The 20,565-nt window shown below is 44.0% G+C and overlaps 4 protein-coding genes across 5 annotated transcripts in view; 3 read left to right on the forward strand and 1 right to left on the reverse strand.

Annotated features, from left to right (window-relative positions):
- The window catches only part of LOC132239625 (ribonuclease 4-like), a 337,426-nt gene that overhangs the window by 39,725 nt on the left and 277,136 nt on the right, over positions 1 to 20,565 (forward strand). The window lies entirely within an intron of this gene.
- LOC132239682 (angiogenin-like) overlaps positions 1 to 20,565 on the forward strand; it is a 97,882-nt gene that overhangs the window by 39,718 nt on the left and 37,599 nt on the right. The window lies entirely within an intron of this gene.
- The window catches only part of LOC132239617 (ribonuclease 4-like), a 192,076-nt gene that overhangs the window by 39,696 nt on the left and 131,815 nt on the right, over positions 1 to 20,565 (forward strand). The window lies entirely within an intron of this gene.
- LOC132223068 (ribonuclease pancreatic-like) lies at positions 303 to 2,240 on the reverse strand. Its single transcript, XM_059678446.1, has 2 exons — positions 1,939 to 2,240; positions 303 to 1,020 (listed from the first exon to the last, which is right to left on the reverse strand). The coding sequence occupies exon 2, from the start codon at positions 993 to 995 to the stop codon at positions 525 to 527; it is 471 nt and encodes a 156-aa protein (XP_059534429.1). The 5' UTR covers positions 996 to 1,020; positions 1,939 to 2,240; the 3' UTR covers positions 303 to 524.

Raw genomic sequence — 20,565 nt, forward strand, 5'->3', positions numbered from 1 at the left:
ATGTGTGTGTGTGTGTGTGTGTGTGTGTGTGTGTGTGTGTTTTTCTACATGCAATTATGTATTATGGAAGAGTCAAAATAATTGACCAAATTAGAAGTTCATTTAGCTGCATCCATAAATCAGCTTAAATAACCTAACATACATTATAGAATAATCCCAAAAGTAGGAAAAGCTTAGGAACAAATTCAGCAAATGTTCCAGCAGCTCTCAACTAAGTTAACCAGATTTACAGTTATCACCTTCTGGCAGGCAAGCAATGACATTAACAGTAACCTGAATGGAGATAGCTTCAGGAAGCCAGGTAGTTGCAACTGAGTTTTATTGAAAGAAGCAGTAAAGTAGTTCACATGGGACCCAACTCACAACCAACCCTCACCCCCCAAACCATGCAGGCATAAGTCTCAGGCAAGGGAAACAATTTAGTGTTGGATAGGAGCTCTAACTTGAGTCATTTCCCTCAGTGCTAGCAAGGAGTAGGGAGAGACAGGTGACACAATGAGGTGGGGCATCTCACTGCTCTGGTCTCAGATAGAGACCTCTACTGAAGCATCAAAGTGGACAGGCACGTACGGGTTTCCCTCACAGGCCACGATGATGTGCCTCTCTTTCTGGCTGGTGCGGTAGGCACAGTTGGGGTACTTGGAGCCACTCGTCACACGACAGTCCGTGATCTTCATGCTGGAGCTGCTCTTGTGGCAGTTGGGCTGCCCATTCTTGCAGGTGATGTTTCCCTGGAGGCAAATGGCCTGGACATCTACCAAAGGCTCGTGAATGAAGGTATTCACTGGCTTGCATCGTCCCTCTGTCATATGCCGGCGCCTCATCATTTGGTTGCAATAGGTGGAGTTGTTGCTGGGGTAGCCGTCTGGGTCCATGTGTTGCCGCTGGAACTTCTTGGCTCGTGATTCCTTGCCCAGGGAAGGCTGGACCCACCCCAGCACTAACAGCACCAGCACTAGCAGTGGGAACAGGATGAGGGGCTTCTCCTGAGTCATGGTGGCCTCAGTCCCCTGGAGGAGCCTAGTCACTGAAGGGAGAGAGGAGGAAAAGCATCACTTTAGAAGAGAACCCCAGGTGCCGCCTGTGGTCTCCCTGGCTTACAGTCCCCCTTCAGGTCAGCCAGAAAGACACCCTTCTTCCTGCAAGATTTTCCAAGTGATGCAGCACTCACATGTACTCGCCTCCAAAAGCATTTGACCCCTACTAGTGACAGAGAGGCGGTTCTTCCCCTCTAGGTGGTGACCTCCAAAGTGACCCAAAATCCCAGGGGTCCTATTTTTGAATACTGGAGGTTTTTTTTATCTAAAATACTTAAAAAATATATTTTTTATTGATTTCAGGGAGAAGGGGAGAGGGATAGATAGAAACATCAACGATGAGAGAGAATCATTGACCAGCTGCCTCCTGCACACCCCATACTGAGGATCAAGCCCATAACCTGAGTCCACAATCCTGGATGTGACCGTGACTGGAATCGAACCCAGAACCCTTCAGTCCGCAGGCGGACGCTTTATCCACTGAGCCAAACTAGCTAGGGCTAAAATACATTTGTACTCAGTGTTCTAGTGGGTCAATAGAAGATCTTTTTGTGTAAACCATGAGCCAAATTGTATCGCGGTTACTGTCATGACATACAGGGTCATGGCTGACAGAGCTCCATTGTCCTACAACACTAGGGAAACTCAACCCAGTGCCTGACACTGGCATCATAAAGAGATGCCATTGTATTCCAAAGAGAGATGCTTGCCACCCCCCACCTGGGGCTGCTCCTTCTCCAGCCCCATGTGTTCTCTGCAGCCAGAATGCTCATTCCCATCCAGCCCTGTCCCCAGCTACATTTGCCTAGCCCAAGCTTAGGGTTTAGCCTTGCCCACCTGCCTCCCTCCTCGCCAGACCTCAAACAGAAGCTGCTCCAAGACCACCTCTTGGGCCTCTTACCTGGGACTCTAGCTTGGATTCCAGGCAAGAGCAAGTGGAAGGCCAGTTTCTGCAGTCACTGGATCCCTGGGGAGTGGAGCTTATGTAGATTACAAAGGGGCTTGGCTTCCAAGATCAGAAGGGTGGGAGGAGCATTTGGGTTTCAGTCCAGAGGAAAACAAAGGCACCCTGAGGAATGAGTCTGCCTGTAGGAGCCTTCCTTGCCATGGGAATCTCATCTCCCTGCTGGTTCACAGGGGTAGCAGGGAAAGTCACTAAGGCCCTGATGCTCAAACCCCAACCAAGTCTTTGTTATCTCTTTGGGGGCCATTTCACCAAATAGCCCTTGGAAGTTAGCAAAGGGCACATAATATGTAATCAAGAGGGGGCGGGAAAGGGAGGTCCTCTCTCTCCCCAGGAGTCCTGGAGTGGTTTTGACCAGAATTACCAATCTCCTAACAGCAGCTCTCTTCGGGAAGGAGAGGTATCCAGCTGTCTCCAGCTGGCAGGCTTCCCAGATCTGGAGAAGGAGGGGAGAGAGCCTGAACAGTTTGGTAAGAAGGAAGCCTCTATATGGCCTCACCCAGTTCTGGCCATAGTTAAATAGTAGGCAGCTTTGAAATCCTGGAGAGAGGAGGAAAGAAGTAGAAGAGAGAAGAAAAGGACCTTGGTAAAAAGAACAGATCTTTTAAATCAAATTTCAAAATGTATTGCTCCGTGATAGCCAAGACATCTTTAGTCAAGTCAACATTATCACCTCAAGTGTAGGAGTTTGGAAGTAGCAGTGGGGCTAAGGAAGCCATGACATAGTATGAGCTTTTAGTTTCATGTTTCTGTAGTTCACCCACCACCTCACCCTCCACCCATGTTTTGTTTGTTTTAGTCCTTATATCAGCCGTGGGCAAACTATGGTCCGCGGGCCGGATCCGGCCCGTTTGAAATGAATAAAACTAAAAAACAACAACAACAACCGTACCCTTTTATGTAATGATGTTTACTTTGAATTTATATTAGTTCACACAAACACTCCATCCATGCTTTTGTTCCGGCCCTCCGGTCCAGTTTAAGAACCCATTGTGGCCCTCGAGTCAAAAAGTTTGCCCACCCCTGCCTTAGATAGTACTCTTATCATCTTGAGTGGTGTTGGGAGGAAAAATTTTTATACCTATTTAGGTTCCTGCTTGGGTGCCTGTGAATTAGCCGATGAAAGCCAGATTAACAGGAGAGACTAGTAAAAGTTTATTCGCGTGCAGATGAAGAAGCACAAAAGGGTGAAAAGAGGATGAACTGAAGTGTTCAAGGCAGGCTCCCCCAAGACCACAGGACATTATGAAGCCACATCAGTGACTGGCCTGTTCCCAGGTGCAGGTGGGAAAGTGAAGGGGAGTACATTTTTGTCCCTTCCATAGATGCCTGGAAATTAATCTCTGAAATCCTCCTAGAGCCAAGGACGAAAAGGGTAAAATGCTTTCCAGGCTGTGCAGGTTATCATTCCTGTTGATGATTCCCATTTTATTACACTTCTCATTTCTCTTTCCAAGCCCATTTCACTTCCATCCATCCAACAGTGTGAACTGGGAAAGAAAGGGGTTCCAATATCTGAGCCCTCGTTTGAGGCCAACCAAGTACAAGTTGCACTTTCCCAGAGAGTGGCTCTGACCTGTGTGTGAGCCCACCAGGTGCAGTCAATAGCCTGGTCTCTAGAGCACACAGAGAAGGGCCCCGTCTCCTCCCTCTCACTCTAAACCTCCCAACACTATCAGTTTTCCTCAGCCCCAAGGACAGAGTGCATCTTCCCTAAGTCCTTTCCCACCCCGAGTGCCACTCTGGGTCTTCTTAATGGAGGTCAGATATTGGTCAAGGTGTCTGAGGGAAGACAGAAACTTGGGAGGAGACCTAATTACCTTCCAGCCTAGGTAATTCAGTGGACTCCTTGGTTCCACTCATTTTAGAAGAGTCTCCCTGCCCTTCCCTTGTAGGGCAACCATGAGTAACTCTATTCCTTATTTAAGGGTAATCCACTTGTGCCAGTGTGAAGCCACGGCTTGCGTGGCCTCGGGGTCTAAGACTTGGACAAAGGGCTAAATGCACAAATTAATTATACAAGACAAGAAATATAAATTTGGAAATTATTGGGGGAAGCCAGTTGTGAACTTGGTACAAAGGACCAAGTTCCACTGAGTCTCCATTCCCATCTGCTTTTTATTTACTAGAATACACAATTGCCTTTTAGGAATGCAAACAGACATATCAAAGGTGATGTTTAGTAAACAATAACATTATCCGGTTGGGGGAGTTTGCTTTAGGCCACTGAGTCAGCAGCAGGTAATTAAATGCAGATACTCAGTCCTGTGAATATCAAAAGCCCCATTCAGCCTGACCTGACTTCTCACATTTATATTAATTACTGTTGATCTTGGCTCCCAGCATGACAGCTCTTCTGATAACTTATCACAGTGGCATTAATTATTGACTTGGATTTCTGAGTGAAAGAAAACAGCTGATAGCCCTGGCCTGGTGGTTCAGTTGGTTAGAACATCATCCCATGCACCAAAAGATTACAGGTTCAATGCCTGCTAGGGTACATACTGAGTTTGTGGGTTCTTTCCCTGGTCGGGTTGTGTGGGGAATATGGGGTAATGACCAATTGATGTTTCTCTCTCATATCAATGTTTCTCTCTCTCCCTCTCTTTGTCTCCCTTCCTCTCTCTCTAAAAAAAGAAAATAAAAAAATAAAAATCAGTAAACACATATTTTCAGGTGAGGAAAGAAAAAAACAACTGATAAGAGAGGAAAGCAGGACACCTGAGGGAGCTGGGAGTCTGGACTCTGCAGTCTCCACCAGAGCCACAGACTGTGTCTTCTACTGAGAAGAACTAAGCACTTAATTCAAGGACTTTGTTTTAGATCCAAGTGCTAAGAATTCTCTCCTCAGAAGCAGCCCCTACAGTTATAATACAAACTAGACCTTGATAAGAGCTCGGGTACAGTTGAAAATGGGATTATCAGAAAGCAATGGTAGAAAAGGGATGGAGTGGGGGAAAGCGGGGAAGATTTCAGAGCAAAGATTATCTTGGGAGAACTTTTAAAGATAAATAGGTGTTTCTTAACCTAGATAGTAGTGAACAAAGATATGCTCACTTTGGACTAATTTATTGAGTTTTATATTTAAAATTGGTTCATTTTTCTGCATACATGTTATATTACATATAACAATAACAAAAAAACTTATTCAAAAATATGCATCATAAACATTTATTCCGAGTCAACAAATACCTATATTATTCTGAAGGCTCTGTAGTATTTCATGTTAAGGATGTAGCAGGATCCATTACACACATTCTCTATTGTTGGACATTCATAATATTTACAATGTTTTACATGTATGCATCTATATAATAAAAGCCTAAGCGACCCTTACAGTGGAAGGACGAGAACGGCTGGTCGTTATGAGGTGCACTGACCACCAGGGGGCAGACGGTCAATGCAGGAGCTGTCTCCTGGTGGTCAGTGCATTCCCACAGGGGGAGTGCCACTCGGCCAGAAGCTGGGCTCACAGCTGGGGAGCATAGCTGCCATGTCAGGAGCCTCTCCTGACTCCACAGCAGCAGGCGCAGCATGCTGGGATAAGCGCGAGTGGAGCAGAGCCTGGCCACAATTTGGGCTCCTCTCTGGCTGCCTGCCACTTGGCACACTACCTCATCCCCCGAGGGTTCCTGGACTGCACGAGGGATGTCTGATTGCTGGCTTAGACCTGTAGACCTATGCCCATGTTAGAAAACAATAAAATATCACATGTGCATTTATATTCTTGTGTCATAAATCAGGTTTCCTGGTGAAGCATCACTGAGATGCTGGTAAAGATTTGCATTCAGGAAGTTTACTGGGAAGTGGGCTTGGTATCAATTCCTATAGAGGGGTCCATAAGGATCCTAAGTGTGAGCAGGTGCTCATTGGGATCCTTGGACTCAGGGTATGATTCTTGTTTTGGGTGCGAGGGGTCCCAGGCTCAAATCCCAGCCCAGCCCAAGCTTTTAAAATTTGCTTTTCCTCCCTTGGGGGCTACTGCAAAAAGTTCTGTTCCGGGCCTGTTCCAAACTGTTAGCAAACAAGAGGTGCACTGAACTAACAGGAAGCCAATGACCTGTATTGGAGATGAAATTGCCTGGCTTCCTGGACTTTAGGGGCCCCATCGTTCCTGGCAGCAGCAGGTCCATGTCCCTTCGGGCTTCTGCAGGCAGGGCAGGTGTCCCACCTCCTGCTGTCCCGAGTCTTGTGTCCAAGCCGGACACGTCTTCGCTGACTTTGTGTCTCCAAAGCAGATCTCCAGGGTTGCTCCAGGCCACACAGGGACTTCCCCACTGTGCCTGGGGCGGGGGCTGTTGTGGTGCCAGCTCCGAAGGTGGGAACTGGAATCTTGGGGTCTCCTCCGAGAAACTGGGAGTGGTACCAACTATCCAGGAGCTCGCTTGCCAAGACTCCCCTCCACTCTGCACCCCAATCCCGCTAGTGAACACACACACACACACACACACACACACACACACACACACACACACACACCACCCAGATCTAAAGCAGGAGTCAGAACAACTTCTTTGCGTTTTCTACCAGCTCTCCCTTTTCTTACAAAGGAGGAAGAAGTGGGTGAGAAACAAAAACGTCTCTTTCTAAGCCCTGCCCTTTTCTGCAATTTTGTTCCCAGGCCAAGATGGGTTCACATTTCTGTTCCTACTCTTGCTTTGTGTCCTAACTTTACCAGGGGCACTTTGGCCAGGGTAGTCCCTACGTAGCTGAGGAAATTCAGGAGGAGTTTGTGGGACCAGACTGGGAGCTGAGGAATGGGAAGGAGGCAAAAATGCAGTTTTGTAAAGTTAGTGGTGCTACATTCCCACCCCATGTTTACTTTCTGCAGCTGGACAGAGATGGCAGTGCGAATGCCTATAGCCTAGAAGGTAGAATTCCAAGGGACCACCGCCTGGGCTGCCCAGAAAGGGCCCTGCTTGCTCAGACCAAGGATTCTTTGCTTCCTACTAGGTTGATTGCCAGAGTTATGAAGCAGAACTCATTCAGTTCTTGCAAGTGAAAATGACCTTTGGTGTCTTCATTTTGTTTTCTCTCTTATGTATGTCTCCTCACCCTTAACCCACTAATAGCCAGTGCCTGAAATTCTTGGAGACACTACCAACAGCCACCTCTTTCATTTTTCTTACCACAACATTGGGATCCTCAGCCTTCTTACTCGGAGACAGCACACACCCAGACAACAGCACATGGGCATGACATGACATCTATGTTTCTAAAGGACAGTAAAAGCAGTCTCAGTACCATTGTGGGGACTAGGGAAATCTTAACTTAGCCAAGACCCTCCTGTATGTCATTAAGAATCTTATAGTCAAGTCATAAATGTAATCACTAGAAACCCAAGTGATTAATTATCTGAACAGCAGGTAGCCAACCTCCCAGAAGCAGTCTTGGGTATTCATAGAGCTACTTAAACTGCAAGGCTACTAACTAGTTTGATAATTGTGTTACACTTCATTTCAAGTAATTTTTTTAATAAAATAAAATATTTTTTGAATTCAGGGAAATACTCAAAGTAGGTTTCCCTTAAACAGCAACTTTGACAGGCACCTTTAACATTAACTTGGATTTTCTAGAAATTAGTAGTTAGAACCTGATAGCTGTGTAGTGCATTGGGAAGCTTCTACTCTAGGAACCCTAGATGTTCCTTGGGCCACACATGCTCTCTTTCTCTGTCCCTCAGGTTCCTCATCTGTAAAATGAGGATTTAACACAATGGTCTCTGAGGTCCCTCTCTCTCTCTTATTCTATGACTGCATGGAGTGGCCAGGTATTGCAACAGGACTCATAGAAAAAGAAGGTATTCCAGTAATGAGGAGAAAAATTATCATTTAGCAAAGAGGATAAAACTATCATTTGGCAAAGCCATTTCAGGAACAAAGGAAGGTCTCTGGCTTTAGTTGAAAGTGCAGATGTCAGGTTATAAGCAGGCAGAGGTAAGAGGCTGGTCAAGGTATTGTTGGAAGCATTTCCCAGTGTGATTCACAAATGAAAGTAGATGGCTAAGAAAGTGGACCAAAGCAGGCTGGCAAAACCCCTCTTTAGGAGTTTCCATTATACTGTATTTGAGCAAAAAGCAATCTCTGTAAATAGTTATTCTCAGAAGAACACCTTGAAATATGTGGGAAAGAGAGAATGAGCATAAAGCCCAGAGTGTGTTGAAAAGTGAGTGATTGCTATTTGTTTGGAAATAGAGCCATGTCAGCAGGCCTGTGCCCCATTCTCCCTCTATCAGAACTGTCTCCCCTTCCTGGAAGTGGAGGCATGATCCTTCTTTTCACGTGAGCATCATCCTCTTTACCATTACTTCTCTTCTTAAGTAGGTTTCATGCCTATAGACAAAAACTATGTAGAGTTATAAAGATATGTGAAGATTAACCTTTTCCCTCCATCACACAATTTTACTGTTAGTATTAAGGACAGAATTAAACATGTGGACTCTGTATAAAGGGGAAAGTGCACCAGCACTAGAGTCCTTCGAAGGGGAACCCAAACTTCCCCTGTCTGTGCAGGGAAACTATTGGCTTGAAGAAGAGACATAGAAAAACATTTCAGAAAAAGGAGAATAACTTCCATGTTCAAGCTGTCAGAACATTTTTAAATATATGAACATATATTTCAATTGGCAATTGTTTCACATCTATTGCAATCACTGGCAAAGATATAGTGTTTATTAATCATGGACTATAGTTTCCTGTTGCATTTTGAAACATAAATGGATAAGACTTAGATGCACTTTAATGAAATTGTAAAACTTTTTTCTCAAAAAACCCCCACAGTTTTCTGTTTCCTCATAACTTCATTGTGCGAAGATGAAAATAAGACAATTAGAATGAAATTAACCATTCACTTATCTCTGGATTTTCAACTGTGTAGGCAGGTTGTGGATTTCCCCAAGGTGGCTCAGTGAAATCCTAGAGGCAGAGAAAGGATGTGGCTGTGTTCAGAGGCTGGAGGCTGCTCCCTGCCATCACTGCCAAACTAAACCCAGAGGCTGATCTGTCTGTGTGAGCTGGGCTGGAACTGGTGTTTCAGGCTGTGGGACTGTTTGTGTGTGAATGTGATTTTGGAGTGGAGTCCCTTGTCTCTGTTGTTAGGCGATTCATCAGAGAAGGATTGTGTTGATCAAGTCGTCTTGTACCCAAAGGCTGTGGGAGGTGGTTGCTGCCTCAGTCTCCTGGAACTTCTGAGGCAATCATGGTGTTGTAATGGGCCTGGCAGCCATCTTCCCTAGCAAGTGACTGGTTGATAACTTTTTAGAATTCACTTCTCAGTGTCTCTTGAAAAAGTGATATGTGATTAATTTAAAGTAGGTCCCACTCCTAAATAGCTTGTCTGCCCACAAAGGACAGTGAGGTTTGGGCACTCTGCTAGGTGCCAGTAGAGGCCCCACTCTAGGGACCCCACATCCTGTTCCTCTCTTTGCTTTTAAAAGACATTGAATTTTGTTGTTTGGCAGAACAAATGTTCTGCTCAGAGTCATACCTACCTCTTTCTCTCCAGAGGCTTCAGTAACTCTGAGGCTCCAAATACTGAGGGAAAGCTGTTTATGGCAGTTTGCTTGGTGCTCTTCTCACTACCCCCAACTTTTTTTCTTAGATTAGGATTTGGTTGGGGATTCAGGGAAGAGGGAGAGGATGAGGAGAAAGTGAAGCTCAGGCAGGACTGTGTCCCAACTCAACTGAAAAGCAGGGGAAGTTTGTCCTTTTTGGGTTCTCGATGCTGCCCATGTCACCAGAAAGGGACAGGACTGGGCCAGCAGGACTGGGATGTGTGGGTTTTGACTTCTGCAGGAAAGAATTCAAGTCACAAACCCAGTTAATTTTGAGAGCATATTTATTTAAGGTTGGGACAGTGACACAAAGGAAGAGCTTTGGGTAGAAGAAGCAAGATCACAGTAACAGAAGTGACCCTAGACTGGGCTGGGTAAACTCAGGAAAGAGCAACAGATGTGAGCCTAGGCTGGGCTGGTAGATCACTGAGAAGTAACAGTGTGAGAGACAACAGTGAGCCAAGTGGGGGCTGCTTTTGGCTCACTGAAAAGGTGGACAAGAGGACGACCCTGGGAATTTAGGAGAAAGAAAGTAAAATTACACACCTGAGAAAAGGGTAGCATTCGTGTGCTCAGGGGAGAGTATGTCTTGAGGATTTTATCTGTTTTCTGTAGAATGGAATTTTACAGTGGTCTCAATCAGAATATTTATCAGCTTTTTAGGAATGTTTTTTAACATGCTTATGTATCAAATGAGTGTATAGTGGGATCATTCTCTTGGCATCTTTAGCTGTATCTTGGATTTGTCTGGCTCTAATTTGGGTGTTTTGTTATTTATTCCCCTGACCTCATTCATTCTTCGGTTTGGCACTAATGGCACCACTGGGTCTCTGTTATCTGTCTCCCTGACTAGGGTGATTTTAACTACTCACTCTCTGGTTGGTTAGGTGTCCTTCCCTAACCAAGGACACCTGCTCCTATGTGTCCTTGGTTAGGGAAGATAGAGTCTAATGTTTTATTAGCTGGCTGCTGATGGCTTGGCCCTTTGTTTAAATATTTTGTCTCCATTTGCCTTATTCTACTTTCCAAGGAATTTTTCTATTTTGTTTTATTTTTATTAACCTGCCTCATCCACTTTTCTTCCTCCTTAAGTCTTCAGGCCCTTCCGGTTACCAAAACTGTTCCTCAGATAGGCTCTAAAGTACCTGCCCAAGCATGTGTAACCCACTGAAAACTGTTTAAACAGTTAATCTCTCCTGGGAGAGAGTACATTGGAAGGGGGAACAATACCTGCAAAGTGAAGGCATATCCGTGGGTTTTTAGGATTTATCAGTAACTTGAAGCAGAGCTTTCCTGGGACTCTTGGAAGCCTTTCTACTCTACTTGCATTGTTTGGTTACCACTACCAAACCCAGTTGTGCTGGTGAGCCCTGAGAGAAGCCAGGAGAATTTGCATGGTTGGAGTCCCAAAAGTGAGATCAGAGAATGCATTTTTAGACCATGAGGGGTAATAAAAAGACCTTGGGGGACTAGGTGTCAGCCACTCTTTTAGAAACTAAGACTGTAGAGATGATAAGACAGTAATTCTTCTCTCAGTGGGTTCTATCAAATCGAGAGACAATGAAATCAATTAACCATTTAAGGAGTGATGCTTATCAGTGGAGATAATCAGTTTTGCAGCTGTGCTACAAGGAAAAGAATATTGGGGGCTCCTGGTTAGTCTCTTGTGAACAGTTGAGAATGAAGTAAGGAGAGGCCCAGAAAATATGTCAAGGATAGTTCTGAGGGTTAGTAGCTGGGAGGTTGAGGTCAAGGGCAGTGGATACTAACAGCTGTCACATGACCTTCTCTACAAGTGCTTTCCTGGTTCTGTGAAACCTATGAATAACCTACTTATTGGCATGGCATCCTTTCATGTAACAAATTATGTGGGTAAGTAGAAAGGTCAGGGGAATAACATATTGCTAGGAGACCACATTTACTCTGTGGGGTCCTTTCAAGGCAGTTGTTGCAGTTGGCCCATAGATCAGAAACAGTGAATCCAGATCATATATGTGAACAATGAAACCTTGGTCCTGTCATGGGCAAGAGTAAGAACTATGGACATCAGAAAAAGGGCCACTTTGAGACAAAGGGCCATGTTTAACAACATCAAAAATTGCCTCCCAGAACAAATCTTTAATCTACTCCAGTGGGTAAATATTTGATCAAGTCATTTGCAAGAAAAGGTGAATTTCCTTGTTTGCCAAGGGCAGTGTCCTTGGTTTCCTTATCTCTGCCAGAATTAGGGTTCTTTTGAACTAGTTTTTCCACCCAGTTCATTTGATCACTGTATAATCAGAAGCAGAGGGATCCAGTGCACACAGCTAGAACCCATCTTCAGGAACAAAGAGCTGGAAACCATCTTCAGTTGAAGGGACTCTTCCAGATTTTTCTAAGATTCTTACCCCTGGGTAATCTATCACTGTATTTTTTTTCATATATACATACTATTTCTAGCCATTTAGCTATTTCAACTAAACAATTTTCCCCCCTTTAAAGCCTATTGGCCCAACTTACAAACTAAGAAAAAATGAACCAGATTCTAAAGTTTAAAATGAAAGCAGATTTCTTTGGCTGTGTGTGTGTGTGTGTGTGTGTGTGTGTGTGTGTGTGTGTGTGTGTGTATGAAGGGAGATTAGTGAGACTGGGAGCAAGTGGAGGTTTAGGAGGGATTCCTGAATTGTGATAAAATCCCCCAAACCCTGGGGAAGCCATTTGCTGAAGGGCATCTGGATGCCCCCAGGGAACAGGCATTAAATGTGGCAGAGCAAGGAAACAAACAAAAAGACTGCTTTAAGCTTTGTTTTCTTCTAATCATCTCTACTAAATTTTTTACTTAAAAAAGTTTGATTACTCTTTAATAACCAAGTGGAACACATTCAAGATCAAAAGAAGGTACACTGGCAAGTTAAAGGGAAGAAAGAAGGAAAAGAGATAAAGGGAGGAATATGCCTTGACTGCTATGTTTTCATTTTGTGGGATATTGCCCTAGAATATATAAAAGTGTGAAGCTACATGTATGGAAATTAAAACCATAGTTATTTATCATAGACTTGAAGTGTAAACTTGGGTGAATCTCATGAATCAAAACATTGCCTGTGGAGAGAGGAAGAGAATATTAATTCTTGTGAAGATTAAAAGGTTGATTTGAGACAGATGATAAAGTTAGTCAGAAGAACAGAAGGGACATATTTCACTGACAAAAACTGACTGACACTTATGTGCTTGACTATGGAAGGTTATGTGTGAATGAGTTTGATGACCAGATGTGAGGCTCTAAACCAGGGGTGGGCAAACTTTTTGACTCGAGGGCCACAATGGGTTCTTAAACTGGACCGGAGGGCCGGAACAAAAGCATGGATGGAGTGTTTGTGTGAACTAATATAAATTCAAAGTAAACATCATTACATAAAAGGGTATGGTCTTTTTTTTTTTTTTTTTTAGTTTTATTCATTTCAAACGGGCCGGATCCGGCCCACGGGCCGTAGTTTGCCCATGGCTGCTCTAAACCCTTGACCAAGGCAGGTTCACTTCAGCACCACAAATAATCTGTCTCACATTTGTGTTCTCCCAAACTCATTTTACCGCTTTTGGGGAAATTTAGGATTGAATATATGAGTGAGCAAGTTGTGAGTGGGGGAGCAGATATTAGAAACTGGTGGCCATGGTGTGTACTGGCTGGGCTTTGGTTTCTGGATGTCTTAGGGATTCAAGATTACAATAAACCTGAGGAAAAAAATTAACTAAGTTCTTACAGAATTGATTGCAAATTCTGCAAGTTAGAAGCAAAGATTTTCCTTTATCTCTCCAGGCTGGGATAGGAGGCCTTCAATCTCCACTAGCAAGTGGCTTTGTAGGATGTGAAGCCTCTGGGTGGCATCAGTCCAGGACCTTAATTAGAGGTAGTCTATGGCTTTTCCTTATACGCTGAGGCTTAAGAAATGATACATCTCACTGAGATTGAGTCTCAGATCTTTTTATAATCTATTTTTTTCACAAGGTGCCTTCTACTATCAACTAAACTTATACAAACTCGTCTCTGTAATTCCACTAGACTTTTGCTAGTAAAACAGGAAAACATTCTCTTATGCTTAAAGAATTCCATATTTTAGAGTTGGCAACTCTCTCATTCTATAGATGAACAAACTTAAGTCTTGAGAGGAAAATGAAGTCAATCACTAAAAAATTTTTTTAAAAAAATGAGGGTCTACTGTGAGGCAGGCACTGTGATTCCAGGTGAATATGGGGTCTGCCCTCCTGTAGACTGTACACCAGTAGAAAGCACTGACAAGAAGACAGGTGATTGGATAACAGGTTGGAAATGGCACCCGTGGATATTGGCAATATGTATATCTTTATTTTGTGATATCCTTGTGAGCAGATCCTGAGCTTTATGACTTTTGCTTTGACACTTGTATCTAATGGGGTGTCCTTGGTCTCATTATCTAAGCACAGAGTGTTTGGACAGACTCTAGACAGGCCCAGCAGCTCAGACCCCCTTCTTTGAACAACAAAATGCCCACAACCTGTACACCACTGGCACATCTTACAAGGACCCATGGTCTCCATTACTGCATGGAAGATGTTGGCAACATTTCTACCCACCACTGCCACCTAAGGACTCTTTTCGCTACTACAGCTCTGGTTCTGCTTCCTGATTTTGAACTCTGGGTTTCTGGCCCCAGGCAGAGAGGTGTTGATTTGATGACCCTAAGGTCCTGTTCCATCTTGGAAGTCTGAGATTCTGTAATTGCCTTTGACATTAGAAGGCAATATTTTTCTATTGAAGAACAAGAGACCTAAATGAATCCAAATCCATAAAACTTTGGTGAGGTCTTCCACAAAACTAGAAAAAGAAAACACCCAGAAGACTGAAAAGCACAATGTAAATGTAAAGAGCTTGGAAAAAGGGGAGCATGGCAGGCCAGCAGCTGTGCGGAAGCAGTGGCCATGTATGAATACTTATTATTCTTTTAGGGCTGGCTCTTCCTTCTTCAGTCATGTACCACATTTTTGCTCAAGTCCCAAGAACATGCTTTCACTTGATTCTATTATAAATCATAATTGATGTTTTTAATGGAAATTTTTTCAGCTGTTATTTTAGTAGTGTAGAATGACCAACATTTTTCTTAGTGTATTAATTTGGTATTCTTCAACAGTGTGCCAAATTTGTGTATCATTGTTATGAATCAGACAAGGTTTATCAATGCCAAATGATGATGAGATAGAGTGTTCACATTGCTCTCCCTCTCACATGCCTTCCCATGAAATCATCAGAACCCTGGATTTCCTGGTCTTTCTAGATTCACAGACATACTACAAAGGCTGTTTAGTAACACTACAGGCTTAGTGCTAGAACCTGTGGCATGTTTAAGGGTATAAAAATATTTGACATGAAAATAATTTTATTGACTTAGAAAACTACAAAATAAAGATGAAAAACTCTTGATTTCAGAGAAGATCATGTTTGCAAACTTTTTACTCTTGGGGAAGCAGTGATGAGAAAAGTTGTGAGCAGAGGAGTGGGGAGGAAAGAGTAGATTATGTAGTTGACAAATATCAGCTTGCCATTCTCAACACCTCTCTCTGGTGCCCATTTGTTACTTTCCTTTCTCATTCCCCCTGGTTTCTCTCCAGGCACCTCCAACATAGTGATGGCTCTACGTTGCTGACCCTGCTGGGGTTGGGGTTCGTGCAGCCCTTCTATGGCCAGTTCATGTACCAACCATTCCAGCGGCAACACATGGACTCTACACGGAGAGGTGGCACCAGCTTGTACCACAACACGATGATGCAAACACGGGGGATGACTAGGCCTAGGTGCAAGCAACTCAACACCTTCATTCACAAAAACATCGGGACCATTAATAAGATCTGCAGCACCCCCACTATCCAGTGCAGGAATGGCAAGGAGAACTGCCATGCTGGTGTAGTAAGAGTCATAGTCTGCAAGCTTACAGCAAGTTCCCGGCTAAACTGCAGATATCAGGGCAGGGCCTGTGCTAGGTGTGTTGTCATCACCTCTGAGGGTAACCCCCTGATGCCTGTGCCCTTTCATGGATAGATACTACCCTGAGGGGGTTATGAACCTGTGGTTGACTTTTTACTTACTCCTTGAATATTAATGAGTAATGCATTTGAGCTATCTCAGGCTCTGCCTCCTCTGCTTATGTCTACTTCTTTTTCTATATATAATCCATTCTGTTAAATGCATCAAAGAGAAATGGAGACATCTACACTAATAAAAGACAAATATGTAAATTGACCATACCTTCGCAATGACCCACAGTCAATTAGGAGGGAATATGCAAAATAGTGGGACAAAGATGGCTGCGGCCACGGAGCCTGCTGGAGCGGGTGGAAGGCTTGGGTCATCCCCGATGATGGAGGAAGCCAAGCTTCCCGCCTGCCTTGGCTGGCTGCCGAAGCAGGGGCATATGGGCTGCAGCCACGAAGCAGGCGGAGTGAGTGGAAGGCTTAGGTACCCCCAGCGATGTAGGAAGCTTGGCTTCCTCTGTCGTTGGGGGTGACCCAAGCTTCCCCCCTACCTGGCTGGATTCTGACAGAGGAGCCTTTGGGTGGCGTCAATGGAGTAGGCGTGAGCACACAGGATGCTTGGATTACCCAGGCCAGCTGCCCCCAGGCTGGACACATCACCATCGGTGTGAGGGTCCCTGCTGGGGGGTGTGTCCAGCCTGAAAATGGCCCTCAGCCCCTTACCCAGGCTGGCCAGGCCCCAGCAACAGGGACCCACCATCCTGAAGGGCTTGTGGCCAGCCTGCAAGCAGCCATGAGCCCCTCAACCAGGCTGGCGATGACCCCCCAAGTGGGGACCATCATCCCATGGGGTTGTGGCCAGCCTAAAAACTGCCCTAGCCTCTTGCCCAGTCCAACACCATCCCCAGTAGGGAATCCCACCCAAATGGGGGTGTGTCCGCCCTGCAAACCATCATAGAACCCTTGTCCAGGCTTCCTCGCCCACAAAGGGAACTCCCACCCTGATGCGGGACACCCTTCAGGGCAAACCAGCTGGCCCCTATCCATGCACCAGGCCTCTATCTATACTAATAAAAGGGTAATATGCTAATCAGAGTAGGAGACCTTCCAGATGTTCTTCTGGACAAAGCCATGGTGGCGGGGCTTAGGTAAAGGCTATTAGGGGCCAAGAGGGGGGGGAAGTTGTGGGTGATTAGGCCAGCAGTTTGGTGATCAGGGTGGTGGTGGGGGGCAGGTGGGGGTGAGCAGGCTGGCAGGGGGGGTAATTAGTGGTGATCAGGCTGGAGGGGGGGCAGTTGGGGGCAAGAAGGCTGGAGGGGTGCATTTGGGACTGAGCAGGCTAGCAGGCAGAGTGGTTAGGGGCAGTCAGGCAGGCAGGAAGGTGAGCTGTTAGGAGCCAACAGTCCCTAATTTCAAGAGGGATTTCTGACTGCCGGTTTAGGCCCGATCCCACAGGGCAGTCAGACATTCACTGAGGAGTCCCATATTGGAGAGGGTGCAGGCTGGGCTGAAAGACTCCCCCTCCCCCTCCATGCATGAATATGGTGCACTGGGCCACTAGTAAACCTATAATGGGACTTGGTTTTCTGTAATAACATTTTCTACAAACTCTTCTGTTTCCTTTTATAATACTGGTCAGCTTAGCTCTGGAATGTAGTCATTATATGTATGATATAGCATTTCAAGTATTATAAGGTGCTTCCATCTCAGTTATCTCATTTTAATACCACCACACCCCTGTGATGCTGATGTTGCTACATATAGGAGCCCAAAGTTAAAGGATTTGTTGAATCATGAAGTTAGTGGAAATGCTGAAACAAAAAATCCACTTCCACTGGCTACTAATCCAGGACTTTTTCTACTTCATTATAAGGAGTGTTTTAAAAGTGTCATCTTTTTGACATTCTCAAAAGTCAGCCGTAGAGGGAACATTAAAAATATGGAAGTATAACTGGAGCCATATAATAAAAATATGGACGTATAAACTGGCAAAATGAGACTTCATTTTGTATAATTGTCTGTATAATTGGCAAACTTATTATGTTTGGCTCTAATAAGACTATGACATGACACAAAGAACTTTCTTTTTTTCTTCCCAAACTTTTGAATCATTGTATTAAGTTAGAGTATTAACCATGTACTAGATCATTAAAACTCATTCACTCTTTCTGATTTGAAAGATTTTTCATGTTTTCCTTTTAATGCAGATATCTGTGAATATGGTGCTATGGTATTTATGTGGAGATTTTTTTCTTCTATCTTCTTTTAATTCTTTTCTAGTTTTTAACATGCACCAACACCTCAATACACTCATAAACTGGTTCATGATTAAACCTTTTGGATCAATGACCAGGACACAGAAACATTTGTGTCATTTACTAAAGACAATTCTCACACCCCTTCCTTTCCCCTTCAATTATTTTGAAACAAATTAGGGAACAGAGATGTATGAAGACACCAGCAGCTAAAAAGGGAAGTATGTATGTGAGTGTGTGTGTGTGTGTGTGTTCATGTGTGTGTGTGTGTGTGGGGGGGGAGCACATGGAAGGACCAAATGGAAAATATTTGATTTACAGCAAATATCCATTGTCTATATTTAAGGTGTGCAATCTGATTCAGTATACATATGCATTGTGAAAGAATCACTACAATCAAGTTAATTAATGTATCTGTTAACTCACATGGTTGCCAAAAGTGACTCCATTTTGGACTTTTTCACCTCCATTCTTTTCAACACTACTGAACATCATAGCTTAGCCCAGGCAGTTTCTGCTGGATGCATATTGCTTTCACATCTTTTTAAAGTCAAAAAATCATAAACATGAAAAATCATGAATAAATTTTGTGAGTCATATTTGTTAAGCCATGACACCATACACAAACTTAATAAATAACCAAATTTCACTTTCAGCCTCTTTCAGAGATGGAATTGTAAACCACTTAATTTGGAATTTCCTGATCAGCAAGGTAATCTGCCTGATAAGACCCCCTGCCTTCCCCTGAATGAAGGTGTCCTTGCTTAAAATAATCCAGTCTTTAGCTTGGTAATCCCACCCTCTTCCTGCCTATAAAAACCATCCATTGTGTAAAACTCACCAAAGCACCTTTCTAGTTGCTAGATAGGATGCTGCCCAATTCCTGAATTGCTTAATACAGCCAATTAGATCTTCAAACTTACTTGGCTGAATTTTGTTCTTTAGCTCCTGCCCCCTTTGTACCTAGAAAACTGTCTCTGATGTATGACCCCTTTGCTCCAGGTTTTTCTCAGAGTGAACCCCAGTGTTCTAGATGAGGAGATAAACAGATGCACATAGTAATCTGTCCCCTCTTCCCCCTCCACCACTGCCAATCAGTTGGAACACTGCACCTCCCACATATATTCCTTTCTTCACTGCCTCAGACTTCTTAGCTCTAAGAGAAGGGAAATGACATTGACTCTGCCCTTTAGACTCACACACTAATACCCACGGACCTGTGAAGGTGAGTATGGAATCTTCATAAGGCAAGTTAGAGTTAGAAGGGTTGGTACTGAGCATGGCTGGGGGAAAAAACCCAGGATCATTGGAAGGGGCTTGCTTGACCTTCTAGGTGGTAGAGTTGAGAATGCAGTGATCCAACTTGTAACAAGCAAAGACCTGAATTTAACTCAGCATTAGTCTTCCTAATTCACACTTCCCTTCCTCCCCAATATTTTCAAGCATAATACATTGAAGCAGTTTAAGTCTTGGTCTTCTCCTCCTGATTAGGACATTTGAGCTAGGGATAGGGTGCCACAAATGAGAACCTGCCTATCTCTTATTCTGTGCCTGACAGAGCACTGGAGACCCTCAAAAGTGCTCTCAGGCAAATCCCATTAGACTCTCACAGGTCATAAGGGAGCTACTATTAGGCTCATTTGAGGACACCGATTCTGAGATACTGAGAATCAGGTTAGATTTTCTGTAGGGCTAAGTGAACTCTTTGTGCTAACTGAGGACAGGGAGCTGGTTTAAAGGGGAGACTTTTTCAAACATCTTGATTTTGACCAGAGTAGCTCCTGTGATGGCAGTGTCAATATTGGTACTTGGTTGCTTAGAATCCTATTTCAAAACTTTATGATGGTATTCTTAATGGCAAATCAAGACCATTCAGCATGATGATAATTAGGGAAATGGCCTCTGAGAAGGCAAGTGGGCAGTCAGAAGTGTTACCATGTTTCAGGAAGACATTGGGGAAGTACTATGAGGAAGTGGAGATGAGCTAAGCACCAATTGCAATCAGTTTTAATTGCAGCCTGGGATTTCAGGTTTCCAAAGCCTTCCTGCTTGCAAAATGTTTCCCAAGTCTACTCATTTTCTACCTTCCCTTAAAGGGTGACAACCTTTTCTACTTCACAGACATAAAACTTAAAGTCCCATTCTCTTTCAGACACACTCTTTTATGAGAACCCATCTGGACTATAAAACAGAGCTAGCTAGAGTGCTCCTTGTTTTGGGCGAAGAGAAGGTGTTTGGAATTCTCAAAATAAACTTCATCTAATTTTTACAATTTTGTGCTTGTCTCATTCAGGCTCTAGCATATTTTCAGTTCTTGTAAATTTAATTATCTAATGAGATTTATCATCTTCTACTCTGCAACCAAATAGTAAAATTGAGCCTAAGTATCTACATTGGCAGGGAACGGAATTTTAAGGTGGAGCTCAGCTCAGGGCACTGTTGCAGTTATGTTTTCCTCTCTCTTCCATGTAGACCCACAAGTGATCCTAGTGACAGAAGTCATTCTCTCTAAAGGTCCTAGGTCCTCTCTTGCTCCTACTGTTCCCCTTATATAGGATCCATGTACATCGTCAGAACCTTTCTGGGAGGGAATTCATGAAACAGCACCACCTGAGCACAAGCTGGAAATTCAATGAGTACAGATGCAATGACCTCATGAGAGAAAGAGAAGCTCCAAAAGACAGGAACTATCACCTCTTCATCTACACCTCTTGGCACAAAATCAAGCACATATGCATCAGGAACTGGAGAGATTGCTACAGAAGAGTATATATGTGG

Source organism: Myotis daubentonii, chromosome 1 (assembly GCF_963259705.1).
Source record: "Myotis daubentonii chromosome 1, mMyoDau2.1, whole genome shotgun sequence".
Taxonomy (NCBI): Eukaryota; Metazoa; Chordata; class Mammalia; order Chiroptera; family Vespertilionidae; genus Myotis; species Myotis daubentonii.